This window comes from Colossoma macropomum, unplaced genomic scaffold, assembly GCF_904425465.1.
Source record: "Colossoma macropomum unplaced genomic scaffold, Colossoma_macropomum, whole genome shotgun sequence".
NCBI classification, from domain to species: Eukaryota; Metazoa; Chordata; class Actinopteri; order Characiformes; family Serrasalmidae; genus Colossoma; species Colossoma macropomum.
In genome coordinates, this window is record NW_023494799.1 from 33,110,185 (window position 1) to 33,125,305 (window position 15,121).

At 39.2% G+C, this 15,121-nt stretch overlaps 1 protein-coding gene across 1 annotated transcript in view; it reads left to right on the forward strand.

The window, feature by feature from the left end:
• Positions 1–5,863, forward strand: part of LOC118818836 (heterogeneous nuclear ribonucleoprotein L-like) — an 83,983-nt gene extending 78,120 nt beyond the window's left edge. The window contains exons 12-13 of the mRNA XM_036586334.1: positions 384–482; positions 3,472–5,863. Coding sequence (XP_036442227.1) covers positions 384–482; positions 3,472–3,527 — 155 coding nt within the window. The 3' untranslated portion in view covers positions 3,528–5,863. The remainder of the gene's footprint in view (positions 1–383; positions 483–3,471) is intronic.
• The last annotated feature ends 9,258 nt before the right edge of the window (positions 5,864–15,121 follow it).

Genomic DNA, 15,121 nt, shown 5'->3' on the forward strand with positions numbered 1-15,121 from the left:
TAAAGAAATATCACTGTGTTTTTCAACCCAATCTGTATCGTCAGTTATTTGCCACAGTCAGTAATTTCAGTACCTTTCCCTCTATTTCCCTCTAACTGCACTCAATTCCCGCTTATAGTAAAAGTCAATGTGCAGTTGTTTTATCAACCATATACTGAAGATGTGTTGGATAAAGATGAAGTTGTTTTCATTTAGTATTCATTTAAATCAGATAATGTTTTATTGTTTACAGTGTAATATTAAAGTATTAGACGTGATAAATAGTTTATTTTTCTTTTAAGCTTTTCTATTTTTTTAGTGGACAGAAAACATTGCATGAACCATGAATAATGGATTGTATATTTTGATACTTTGGGACTGATGACCTCAATCCTGTCTTACAGCGAGCTCCAAAACCATCTCGGGGCTACTGGAGTTCGACAGCAAGACCCACGCAGTGGAAGCCCTGACAGTCCTCAACCATTACCAGATCAGAATACCCAGTGAGTAAAGGACACCTCTTCAGCCACCTGGCCACTGTGGTTTGGCTTAGGCCTCACCCACTGCTTTCATACGTGCTGCCTCACTGTAATACTACTCTCTACTTATCCTCTCAAAGGCAGACACATCCCTCTTAACCTCTGCGGTGTTGTGTGATGCACATTGCCTTTGAATTTGCCCTGCACACTTAATATTGTGGCAGGAAATCTGATGCGACTCCTTGTAATCCATAGTCACAGCAGGTGTTTTCTTTCTGTGCCACCGACAAAGCAAACAAAGACGCCTGCTGCCGGGCCTTTTGTACATTTGCCTGGAAGGCACTGCATTAATCTTCTAAAATACCAGTCACTGTGTGTGTGGGTTCTTGGATTTATGATCATATTATAACTGAAGACAGTTGCATGTTAAATAGAACCTCAGTAGCTTGCTCAGTTTAATTCACGATATGGGACCAAGAAGGGAAAAAGTCTTGATGCCATAACATGTGCTTAGTGTTCAAACAGCTCCAGATATAGTCATAAGTCTTATGTTTTTGCTTGAGCATGTTCAGGGGTCATGGAGGGTCATCAGTGAACAGGATTCTTTAAAGTGAAAATGGTAATAGCATGCTTTTTTTCCCTGTCCAAGAAAGAGATGCTCCGCTATGGTGTGTCTCTTTTTTATTTTAGTGCTTTCAACCCAACTCCTAGCATATTCTAGATCAAAAAAGAGACTTAGCACAACAGCTATGAAACCAAAATCAGCTCCTTCATTGTATGACCATTTTAAAATCTGTTCATTTGTATTGCCTAAAGCATTGCATCTGCTTCTTACCTAGCCAAGACACTACAACAAGTAAAATTATATTACACTTACTGACCACATAGGCTGTTAGGTGTACTTATCTTGTGTCTACACTCACTGTACACACTATTAGACACACTTAGCTTGTTGGTCCACGATGTAGATGTAAAGTCAAAGATGATAGCTTATATGTTGCTGCACAGTTTGTGTTGGTCATCCTCTGCTCCACCATCAGTGGTCAGTTTCTGGCTACAGCATGCTGTTGGCTGGTTGTTGAACTGTTCTCAGCCCAGTAGTTTGGGTGTTACGTTTTGGTATTTTCACAATATGATTACCTAATCAAAAATATCAAGGGTTGATGGCATCACAGTATTAAGCAACCATTCAAAAACACAAGAAGGTGGTAAAATTTAAAGGAAAAATGCTAATTAAATATGAACATCACCAGTATCCCATGCTGCAATTAAAGATACTACACTGGCATTTTCCTTGAACATTAGTTATAGACATTTTTTTTATCTTTGTGTGAAATGAGGTCTTCAAGTCCAAATAGCTTTGACAGAATAGCTTTTGACAAAATAGTGGATAGCCTCAAGTATCTATTGTTTTGTTTAGATTTGTAGGCCTCTGTGTTGTTTCAAGTAGTGATTCTCAGTGCTGAGAATGATAAACCCCCCTGATAATACTTGGTGGTCCTGTGGAGGTCTTGACTATTGAAGAACAAAATTAGAATAATTTTCTAGTAGAAAACACACAGAAATATGGCATTTTCTGCAGTTTTTATGGACAATTTCTAATCATTTTGCTGAGTGATACAGGGGTAAAAAGTAAAAATGTTCCATGCTTTTTGCACAGACCACATTTTATTAGTTTTTTAGTTTAGTTATTAGTTTTTTTTTTTATTCAGTAAATAAACAGTAATTGTGCCGTATAATGTGTTTCCTGTAGAGGATGTGGGCTTATTTTCAATCAACAATATACAGTTGCACTCAAAATTATTCAACCCTCACTGACACAGTAGGGATTTACAAAATTGTGTTACAACACACTTAAGCCTTTGGGAACTCTATAATGACAATTAATTTGCTTCAGATTTGATACATATATAAACCCTCCCATGCATGTGTTCAAGCTCAGCAGCAAACATAGCAAAGAAAAAGGAGCTCTCACAAATGCTAAGAAAAAAGAAACATGATTTAATTGCACCAAAAAGGCAGTGGCTACAAGAAGATGGCCCAGACAATTGAAGTTCAGAAAGACACAGTTGAAGATATGTAAGTTTGCAACTCATGGTAGAGCAGCAAACCTATCTGAACGTGGAAGAAAGCAAAATTTCACCAAGAGGAAACAGACGTATAAACAGAACGGCTGAGAATAACCCTTGCATCACTGCCAAAGTCTTGCAGTATGACCTAATAAAGACAGGAACAAAATCTGTGAACATGATAGGTTACCTGGACACATTGCTGCACAACACTCTTGACCAAAAAGTACATAAGAGTCAACCTGAATATGCAAGTAAGGAATTTGGACAGGCCTGTGGAGTTATGGGAGACAGTTTTATGGACTGATGAAATTCATTTGGAATTGTATGGACCCATAGATCAGCAGCATGTCTGGTATATAAAAAGGAAAGCAATCTTGACCGTTTGACTGGCATCATGGATTCTTTGAAATACCAGGCCATTTTGGAGAAGAACGTGGTGTCTTCAGTGTAAATTGAAGCTTGGTGGTCTTTGGACTTTCCAGCCAAACAATGATCCCAAACATACATCCAAGTCAACCAAAACTTCGTTCAGAGATCAGTCCTGGAATGTCCTTGAGTGGCCATTTCAGTCCCTGGATTTAAATCCCATTGAAAATCTTTGGTGGGATTTGGAGAAAGCTGTGGTGGCACAAAAACCAAGGAACATTAATGAGCTGGAAGCTTTTGCACATTAGGAAGCATTTATTGGAAGTTATGAAGTGTAAAGGATGCACCACAAAATACTGACTTTGAGGGTTGAATAATTTTACTTGGTTTATAGATTTTCATTATAGATTTTCATGAAATTATATTTATATTGCCAAACCTGAGATAGACACACAGACAGACAGACAGACAGAAGTGTTCTGTCTGAGTAAACATGTCCACCTAGAAAATAGTGTGTCATCCCCTCATGAAACATCTCCACTGCAATGAGAGTTTAACTGGGTGTTTCTCCACAGATGGCTCCAACCCCTACACCCTGAAGCTGTGCTTCTCCACCTCCTCCCACCTCTGAGATGGAGCAGGGGGACACCCACTCCAGACCACTGCGCTGTTTACATGGGATGATAGAAGAAGGAAGGGCTAAGGAACGTGAGGCGAGCGGAAGGGAACGGGGGATGATGCACACTGTCATGGCCCTTAGTGTGAGGACTCCAAGCGCAAAACACTCAAGAACCATTTTCTTCTTTTTTCTGACTCTTACACACTTTCCGTCATCCTTTTCGACAGCTGTCTCAGACTCTGGTGTAACCAGAAACCGACTGACTTCATGATAAATGAGACATGATGATGTCATCCCAGCCAATCCTAATTGGCCACTGGCACTGAAGCTATGTTTCCCATGGCAACCGCAGCGAGATGAAATGAACAGGGATGTGTTTTTTGTTTGTTTTTGGTGTTTAGCCAAATCCTTTTTTTTAATGTTTTGTTTTCTGTACTCTACAGAATGTACAAAGCCCAATAATACAACACCGTATGATTTATTGTTATTCTAATGTTACTGACCTGATAATTAGCTGGATGAACCACTCAATGAATCTAACCGATGTGGTGTAATGAGTATGCGTAGACCTAGAGAAGAAGATAGAGGTGCCTGGGAAACGAGCAACCTGTTAATAGACTGTAATTTAGATTCTTCTGTGATATTTATGTGTATAGATAACGAGTGAGTCATGAGGTCATTATGAGAATTGCTGGGGCACAAGGGGCCTGATTTGATAAGCCGTGTATAGCCAGTGCAAACACAGTAACATGCTCTATGTGTGGTTAAACTATTCTTGGTGACCAGCTACTAGTTTTACCGAAAGCACCAGTCAAGATCATGTGCTAAAGGCTTCATTAGGGTTGGCCCCTAGTGCTTTTATTAATGATTATCAATAGTGGGGATGAGGTGTTAGCTGTACATGACACTGTTGCTCCATAGCCAGACAAGATGACTTATAAAGGTATCTGAAATTGCCTGTGCCAGTAATTGGAATGTTTACACATCTACTCGGTTTGTTTGATGGGTGGCAGGCCACGTAGTAGCGCTGCACAACAAGGACAAAATGCTAGTATCATATTGTTGAAGTCATGCAGCATTCTGTGGTCTGCGTCTTGCCCATGTGAGGAACTCCAGGTCTAAGCAGATTTTCTGTATGAGAAAAATGAATAATACATTTTGTATTGTGCACATTTACCCCCTGACTGTTACTGGATCTTCAGAGTTATGAGGTAATTTTAGCAGTAAAAATACAAATAATGCTACACAAATTACAAGCATCCTGACAGTCCCACACTGAAATTAAGTCTGCTATTAAAACCTAATTCCAAAAAGGTTGGGACAGTAGGTTAAATGCAAATAATATTAGAAAGCAGTGATTTCTTAATCTACTTTGACCTGTATTTGAATGAAAAAGTACAGTTTTCTAATTGCTCCTTTGGTTTTATTAGCATAGCACTGTCTCAGTGTTTTGGGAATTGGGTCTGCATATGATGTCAATTCAGTGTACAGCTGTGTATGTACCAATATTCAGAATTTAGCTCCTTAACAACCTCATAATTCAGAGGATCCTGCGACATTTGAAGAAAAAATGTCGCTGGAATATTTTTGTTTACCTCAGGGTGCAATAGTAGTGATTTTGAAAATGCCATTAAGTTTTATCATAGAGAGAACCAGTTTAGACCCAGAGTTTCTAATAGGGCATGACACCAATTACTTCAGAGGCCTATCGTGATTGCAATTCACTTTCCAATATATTAAAAACTCCTCAAATTGATAATGTGACATGGCTAAAAAGACTAGAGAGCATTGTTTTGACCAAAATAATGTACTCTTGTTAAATACCTCGAATCATCAAAACACTCACAGAAACACTCATCTTAAACTGTGATTGGTCAAAATGCTCATGGCATACGACAGTAAAAATCATTGTGCCTCGTTCACCAGCCGTTCTTCCTCAAACCCACTTAGTTTTCATGAAGAAATTTCTTCTTAAGAACAGTTGATGAGTTACGACCATTGTGATGTTTAGAGATGCTTATTTGCATTGTGCAGACCATTATTGCAATAATGTTGAACAAGTAATCTATTGTGTAGCCTTTGCCTTTTTGAATGGGTGCAGAAAGGAATTGGGAACGGCTAAACTAAAAAAATTAAAACAGGCAAGAAAGTTCTTGAAGTGTGAACTCCGTACTACACGTAGTCTAACTGTGGAGCACAGTGGGATAACAGCTGTGGGAGGAGCCTTGCAGATCCATAAGTCATGTGTACGGTATTCTCAGTTTACTTGTCCATGTGTGTAATTGGCACTTCACCACATCTGCAGTTCACTGTGAGCATGTCCAGCCATTAAAACATTTGCCAGTTGACATGTCTGCCATTTATTACTCTTTAAAATGATAGGTTCAACATTTTGTCGCTGTCATATCAACACTGTAACTTTTTGGGTTTTGTTTTCTTTACTCTGTTTGAAAATGTCAGCTGAAGGGTCACGTGAACATTTTATGACGGATGGATCCATCTAAATGGTCCACGATTACTTATCACATGAGCGTATATATAACATTTTTCCTCAGAGATGGAAAGTTTTGTTACAACAATGTGTTAAAGAAATGTTGAACATGCACTGTGTAAGATTTTGGGGATTTGGAGACCTCTCTGGTGGAAATGTGTAATTGCACACAACGTGCAAAAGAATGTGTAACATGGGTTGTGATTTGGACCACTTCCCTGAGTGAATGAATCTAATGGTTGTGAGCGCATTGAAAGAGTTTTCAAAGAGAACTCAGTAAAACTTGGTGAAGGACGTGTCTTCCGAGGATGTAAGTAAATTAACTACTGTTGTCATCATATTGTACCAATGTATAAAGTATAATACAGTATAATATTGATTTTCCATTTGAGACCTAAACATCAAGCCGGACCTTTTTTCTTCTTTTGCATGTGACGTTAATACGTAAAGGCAAACGCCATGATCCAAGAAACACCTGTGAAATCTGACCCAACACCTCTGAAACTATTCAATTTCTAATAAATATAAACTTAGTAATAAATTATTATTTCAGGTTTTGCAGGGTGACTTACAGCAGCGCATACACACCACATTTTAGCCTCTTTTTATTCTTCTGGCTCAGCTAGTTCTTTCAATTAAAAAAAATGTCTTACATAGTGCAGCTTAAACAGTCTCTACATTAAATAGTAAACCCAGCACTTTACCTTAGTTGTGACTTATAATACGAATATAAATGTTGTATGTTGTGTTTAAAGACTACAACGTCTCTCAGGAGTAACTGTCATCCCGTCTCTGCACTGGGATTATGGATACATCTATGAGTTATTTACACACTATCCTCATGTCAAACGTTTGACAGCATGCTTTACAGGAATGTGACAGCAGTGTGGATGACATGAGAGAGTCCTTGGCCCGGAGTTAAGTGTCTGCTGAAGACAACATGGTCTGGAGCGATCTCAGCGGTCAGTGCGGGAATTGAAGCTCTCTGCAGGTCCATCTGCTTCAGCAAGGCCCAGAGGCGGGGAGCTGCCTTCACTTATCATCCTCATTTCCTCCACTCTGACTCACCCTCTCTCTTCTTTCACTGTCCATTGGGGGGCTGAATCTCTGAGCTCGATTCAATTTGTTACGGATTCTGAACTGTTAGGAAACAGTTTGGTGCATCATATTGATTTTATGTAGTTAATTTTGCCAGAGAATTTCATTTTAACCCAAAATCACACATATTAATAGCTTCCATTTAGTTTAGTTTATTCGACAATAAAAACAAGATTACAAGATCCCAGCTTGTTTGTTATAACAGGATAAAGTGCCTTGGTTTTGTTGTTTTCTGAACAGTGAAGACAGCACATACATTCACAGCATCGAAAATAGGTTTGATTTTTGCTTATTTTAAAAAGTACTTTTAAAAAAATTATCATTTTTATGTAGTCAACCTACAAATCTCTGCTGCTAATGTAAACTTGTTTGCAGCACCTGCTGTTAAAGAACTATTTGTCCAGAATCAGAATGAGTGAAAATATTTAAGGTCCACACAACAAAATTCAAATGCATATTATTTACATTTTATCCGTAGCATGTTTTTGATGAATTTGTACATATGAAAGTCCAAGAAATGGACTGTTTCTAATTAATTAATGTGTGTGTATGTGGACGTCTCTCATTGTTTGCTGTGTTAAACTAACCCCACCGTGTGGGGGCTGTACTTTAGCCTGGGCAGCACCTACTATGAGTTGGTTGTGTGCTTCAAAATGGTGCTGTATTACAGCCACCAGGAAGGTGATTCAAATAATTAAATTCATCTTTATTATCATTTTACATATTCTGGGTTACAGTATAACAAAGCACCTCCAGGTTACTTCTCTAGTGCATAGACATTAAGACAAGAACAGTAGACACAATGTGTGCACAATACACTGGGCAGTGGACAAAGAGTGCACAGGTACTAGTGGGATAATAAACAGTGAATACAGTAAGTACACAAAACAACAATAAATACAGAATAAACTAAAGACGTGGATGAGTGCTGGTGGATATACAGAAAGTACAACATATGTGCAGCGTTCTCAGAGGTCCAGTGTGTAAATTATACCTCAGTGTTTAGTAAACAATGTTATGAATGTGTTCATTCCAATTATATAGGAAGCTGGGCAGCAGTTACATGGAAAGAGTTTGGAAGTAGATTAAAATGTATGTTGCTGTCAGGATAAAACCCTGTATCTCAATTTTTGTTTTGTTTTTCATTTTTTGACAGTCTAAAAATATCAGCTGTCCTTGACATTGTATTAAAATTTTCTGATGACCGGACCAGTAGAAATTGTCCAGAATTACCTAGAAAATAATTCTGGTTCTATTAACTTCAATTCACAATTAAGATTTTTCCATCTCCTGTAAAGTTAACAAGGTTTTGTCCCGACATTGTTGATACATAGTGTCCTGGTGGGCGGTGTGGGTGTGACCAGTTTGACAGCTTGAGAGTAGAACCTGTTCTTGAGCCTGGTGGTTCTGGCTCGAACGTTCTGGCATCTCTTCCATCTCATCCCAGATGGCAGCGGGTGGAACAGGACGTGGCTGGTGTGTGTGGGGTCTGAGGTGATACTGTAGACTTTCCTCAGACCTCTTTTATTGTAAAAAGCTGCAGTGATGGACTGGACAGTTTTCACCACCCTTTGTGGGACCTTACTAAAATAATGTAGGTGTGTAATTTATACAAACAAGGATTAAAAAATCACTCATGATGAAAAATGTTGCTTTTATTGTATAAAAACAGTCTTCAGGAATATTGAACATGGGTTCCTTAAGCTGCTGCATGGTAAACCAGAACCTGCCAACAGAGCCTAGCATGTAACACCTCGCTCATCTTCGTGCCTCTAGTCAAAGGAACATGCTCGTTCATACGGGCCCTCACATAACCTCACCATTAACCGTGTAGCTCTGGAGAAGAGCTTGAACTGCTAGTGCTGTTGTGGTGACTGTATTGGTCCTGTTTTCGCTCCTATAGATCATGAGTTCAGGGCTGGTTTAAAGGGCCCATATGATGATAAACTGAATTTCCCTCGCTTTTAAAAAATAAAGCAGTTTGAAGTAATACGTAAGTACTGGTAAAGTTTTATAACATGCCGCTTATTACACAGTCCATACAGTCCATATATAGTAACTGTGCTGCAACAATGGCCTATTTTGAATTTATTGTTTCTGTGATGCAGTGAGATCTCATTTACATAAATGGCACCTATTCATGCTACAGCAACATAGCCGTGCCTATTTACACTGAATTTCTATGCAATGTTTCACCTCTAAGTGCTTTTCGAAAGGCACAGTAAAGAGCAGCCAGTCAGAACAGAGCTCATTTACATATGTCAGTCATAGAGGCAGAGTAAGTAAAACAGCCCATTTAATTCTAACGGATAAAGAATGGTTGAAAAATGTAGAAATGAATTTTACCTGTTTTTGATACATAAAAACACAAAAATCTTGTAAGTGGACCTCAAGGAAAAACATTATTTAAGAAAAATGGATATGGGTTCTTCTTAAAACTGCTGATGTAGTGATGATTTGTATGTGTGCTTTGAACATTGCTGGAAAACAATTTAAGGGAACTAAAATGAAAAATTCTCAAATAATGTGCAATAGTCTACTGTTTCCTGTAGTTAGATTTCTGCACATTTTAGGCGTTAGAGGACCTTTATTTTGAATACAGTCATTACTTATAAGGACTATTCTAATTTTTGCATCTGCAATAGACTGTCCCTAGTTTTTGAGTGGTCGGAGGACTACCAAGGCCCCTGGTCTGATTGCTGTGAAAATTTGCAGATGACGTTGCTTTTATGTGTTGATTTGAAGAGTTTTTGATTTTTGGAATGGGGGGGTTAGTTTTCAAACAGAGAATTCAGCCCCTCCACCAAACACAGCATAGCAGCAGTTCACAGCCCCACAGACAGCCTAGTATTTAATATAGTAATATACTGCATTTAATATAGTAATATACTGTATTTAATATAGTAATATACTGTAAATATAGAATTTACTTTTTAACAGGCTTAGCAACCAAGACAGCTTTTATTTAGTTTCTGTCTGAAACTGATAAAAAGTAGAACATGTGGAAGATGAGAGCTGAGAGTCTACATTGCTAGCGGCAATCATTGGGGTCCAAGCATTAAGCAAGCCGTTCACTCTGTATTTGAGTCTCGGAGTGCACCAGAACAGTGCTTCCAGGCAGAGTGACAGTGAATTAGTTTCTGACCTTGTTACCTGTTTCACTGCTCAAGAGTCCGATTAAAATAACCAGATTCACACATCACAATGAATGCATTTTTACATCCCTAATATCGGTCTCTCCTTTATTCTCATACTACTCTGTCACTCTATCACTATTTCACTCTTCCCTCTATCCTCTACTTTCTCTTCCATCCCCTTCTTTCCTCCCTTACTGTTCCCCCGCTCCCTCTGGCCTTTCCTTATCAGCAGCCTTCATCTGTCACATTAGATTTGGATGACGGGGAGTGGATATATATACTAGCATGTCCGTTACTGTTAATGCTGGTTCACCTTTCACACTGCACTCACAGCTGAGACTAGACTAATTAAGTTTTTGGCTGCCAGTTAATTTCCTTCTCTTTCCTGGGAGTTTCCTGTCAGCTATAGATGGAGTCTCACTTTTTTCTCCCCGCCTATAAACAGCAGCCATATGTGTAACAGGTTGGTTTACTTGGGAGCAGCACGTCTGACATTGTTTACTGTTGGAGAGTCGTCCCCATGGCAAAGCAATATGTCAGCGCTCCTCCAGAGAGGCTTCAAAACGTGACCTGGTTTTCACGCAATGTCGGCTAAGGTCGGACCATTTCAGTGGGCTGTGTGCGACACATGGTAGTAGATGGCCCTTACATGCTTTAAATTCCAGTGGACCTCCTCGTCAGTGGCTTAGGGGGTAGATGGATTTTGGCGTGTGTCGCCCCTGTTGCTGGCTCCGCGCCTGTCTGCATGTTGGAACGGCCTGGCCTAGTTTTGTCAGAGCTGATTTGGCCCCTCAGGATTTCACAGCTAGCTCAGAGAGGCAGGAGGCTGACTTAAGTAGCTGGAGTGGAAAAGATCAATCACTTTCTCTCTATCTCTCCCTCTCCATCCTTTTTTTTTTCTCCTCTACCTTCTGGCTCTCGCCTGTCCCCTGACACATTACCTACACTGAATAAAGTGCCGAGAGTATTTTTTTTATTTGCACTCCAAAAAAACAATGGTGTCCTCAGGCCAAAGAGGTTGGACTTTGATGCCGGCTCTCCGACTTGAGAATGTAGCCTCAACTGTTGCTTCACAGTGTATGGGATTCTAAAGGAAATTCATACTGAGCGGAATATTGGTTCTGTGAGCTGCTGCATGGTGAGGGTAAAACAGATCTTGCCAGAAGAACCTTGGATGGAACACTTCGCTCATCCGTGTGCCTTCAGGCAAAGGAAGGTGCTCATTCACACTGGCAGACAGGAAAGGTGTCATTAAATTTGATTTCACACCTAAGTTACTAGTGTAGCGCACCTGACCTCGCCATTTTCCCTCGGGGGATCCGCGACACTATCTTCACGGCAATTCCATCACTTTATTAGCTTAAATCAAATGTGTAAGATGAGCCCTCGAAGGGGTGAAGGGTCACATGGTTGAGTGTGGCAAAACACCCTGACGCATTTCCCTTTTCAAACTCGAAAATAATGGTGTAAAAAGCTGTTTATAAGCCATAGCAATGAGCAGGGGTGTAAAGAGTACTGAAAATCCCTACTCAAGTACAAGTACTGTTACTGTAGTGATAAGTTACTCCAGTACAAGTAAAAGTATTAGTAAATAAAATTATTCAAGTAAGAGTAAATATGTAGTTCGCTGAAAAACTACTTAAGTACCGAGTTACTTAGTTACTTTTTCGTATTTCCGCTGTCACAGCCTGAACATATTTCTGAACTGACTCGGCTACATCACTGGAAATAATCTGCACAGAAAAAAGTTCTGAGAGCTGAGACTGGTCACAGTTCGCTCTGCTAGAGCACATCTACACATCTTTCTGTGAACTGTGTAAGGAAGGTTTACAGTAAACTGCATGCATTTCATGGTTAGATGATTATATAAGACGTCCTAGTTTATCTGAACCCCTGAAAGACTGTGCAGAGGCTGTTACTGTTTAATTAAGTTCATTTAAGAGAAAACCTGAGTCAAAATTATGAGTAGATTGCTTAATTAATAATGTAATTTTAGTGAGAGTCCTGCTGCCCATCAGCTCCCTGGACTCTAGCTTTACGTTAACAGGACGTTAACAGGTGTGAACCACAGACAGTAAACACATTCACAGCCTTCAAACTGTATATTTTCACTGATATCTGTTCAGAACATTTACACCATTAAAATCAGGAGCAACATCAGCAACTTACCCAGCTTTGATTTTTACTGTAATACACTTCAGTAATCATGCTGATCACTTCATACAGAATCAGACATTATTACTGCATTAGACAGTTAAACAGCTACACAGCCTCTCACAGTTAAAGATGAGCACCAAGGCAGAAAGAGAGAGGGGGGGGGGTCAGATCAGGCCAGTCAACGACAGCGCGACACGATCACTGTGCAGAGTGGACGAAGATCCTGTATTAGACTACATTTCTATCTCAGCCGTTCACGACCGTTTATCTCCAAAACAGCAGCTAAACTAGGCTGTATAAAGGGGTAAACTGTAGCCTGTGGGCGACACCTGTTAACTAAAGCAACTGACAGACACTGTAATAAAATATACGCAGCAGATTTCCAGTGTAATAAACAGAAACATTATTAAAGAAAGAAGAAACCTGTAAACACGGTACCTGTTTAGCTCGGATCAGCTAGCTTCACTATCTCCACTAAACCGGTCATCTCTGTAGTGTTTTTCCTGCCGGAGCTGCTGTTTTTTGATTGGTGAGTCTTTTAAATTTAACCACTTTGTTCGTATTGGTTTCTAAGCTGATGCGCTCATCGTTTATTTTTACTCTGTAACGTTATGAAAATTTAAGTAGCAAAGTAAAAGTATTTCATTAAAAATGAACTCAAGTAAAAGTAATATGATTTAATTCTACTCCAAAAAGTACCGTTACAGGGAAAACTGTACTCAATTACAGTAACGAGAGTAAATGTAATTCGTTACTTACAACTCTGGAAATGAGCTACTTTAAAAAGCTTTTTCAAAACTGCTCGATTTGGTGGGATACAAACATTTGGTTACAAAGTACTCCATCTATTAAACTTGATTGCTGAAACAACTCAACTACATCACTCTGCTAGCTTACTAGTTAGCAGGCTAAAGGCTACACAAGCTATAGTAGCAATAAAACAATAAATCCCAGTTCTAAACCAAAGCTTATAGCCAGGTAAAGCAGTTATTCACAAAATATATAGGCTATGTTATGTTGAAACATCTCAAAAATGTTTTGCATTACAATATTCAGCAGGCTAACCTAGCTGAGGACGAGTGCATTCTGTTCGAATAATCTGCGTCTTCACTGCCCTCTTCTTCCTTTCTGCTGCGAGTGACCACAAGGGTAACACGGGTGTGAGGCACTAGTGATGGGCATTCCGGCTTTTTTAAACAGCCAGCTTTTTTGTCTCCAAAACAGCTCTCCATTCAGTCGCAGATTTTTTGTGCCACATTGGCCAAATTAGTAATATTATCCATCATTGAATTGTCAATGAATCCTTAATCTGCCTAATGAACTAATTAACAAAAATTGCATATGTTTGTTATTTTAAAAAATCAGCTAAACTGATTAGTAGGGTCACTGGACGAATTTCAAGAGGCAGGGGTCATAGGACAGGGAGACGCGCTAAATGCGGACAAATCCATCAACCAGTCATCAACAAATAAAGGTGGGGCAAAAATGAAAAACAAGTCAAAAACAAATATAAAAACTGGACTAATGAGACATCATGGAAAAACAGTTAAGGATTACATTAAAACGTACCAAGAACAAAAGTCGAATTAGTACGACAACTCTTAAAGGAAAGTCACATGAATTTCACATGATTAAAACATGTTTTTTGCACACAATTTCAACCAGAATTCTCAAACATATTTATTAAACTTGTTCCCAAGAAATCTAAATGCAGCTGTCAATGTATTTACTTTTCAGTAGGAAGAGAAACTAAAGAGACTTTCAATTCAAAGTAACTTCTTTCATCTCCTCTTGTTGATGTTAATTGCATAATTGCATGATGCAGTGAACCTGTCTGGAAGCATCTGCACTCATGTTTTTCCACTCATTTATTCAGGCTTTTACTTCAATTTGTCAGTGTCTGTATACATCTATTCTTATGGAGCCCTCTGGTGGCTTGAGAGGCCTTAAACGATTGCTTACAGTTCATAGCAAACTGGCCTGATGTGGAGATCATGAAGCACTGACTCATAAAGAATGATCATAAACAGAGGAAAGGTTCAGCTTTGTAGGTTTTACTGAGAGTGTTCCCTTTTTTTCCAAGGAACTATAAAAGCATTATGATTATCTGGATTCAATTCAAATCACGACTCAGCAAAGCCATAGTACAGTAGTCTTCATGCAGGTGTGTTTCTGAATTGAGTAGTGCTGCAGTGGAGCTCATTAGACACTCAGTAGTTTTGCTGTAAGCGATGTGGCATTGCTGAGGACATGCAGGAGCAGCTCTGTGGCCTTCATCGCTGCAGTGCCGCTTCTATCGATCCCCTCACTGCGGTCCCCTTCCACATTCAGGACGGATCACAGTGGAGCACTGAGGCTTAGCAGCATTTAAATCCAAGGCAATGCAGGCATGTTTCAGTGTGGCATTCTACTCCACACTCAATCTTAGCATTTTGTCTCCAAGTATGAAAAATATTTAATTCTTTATTGATTTTGATCAAGAAAAACATGAAAACCGTGCTGTGGATAAAACAATAAAACAATAATTACTTATTGTTGTGTCTATGTGAAGTAAAAAGCTCAAAGCCATATTAAACCTATTCTACATAAGAATGCAATGTTTTTTAACAACAACCCATCAGACAGTCAACAGGCTACCAGGCTGCTGCACTAATATTAGGAGTTAGGCTTTAATCCTCCTATCATCTTTGTGTCAGTTTGACTTCATTCAACGATTAACGTCT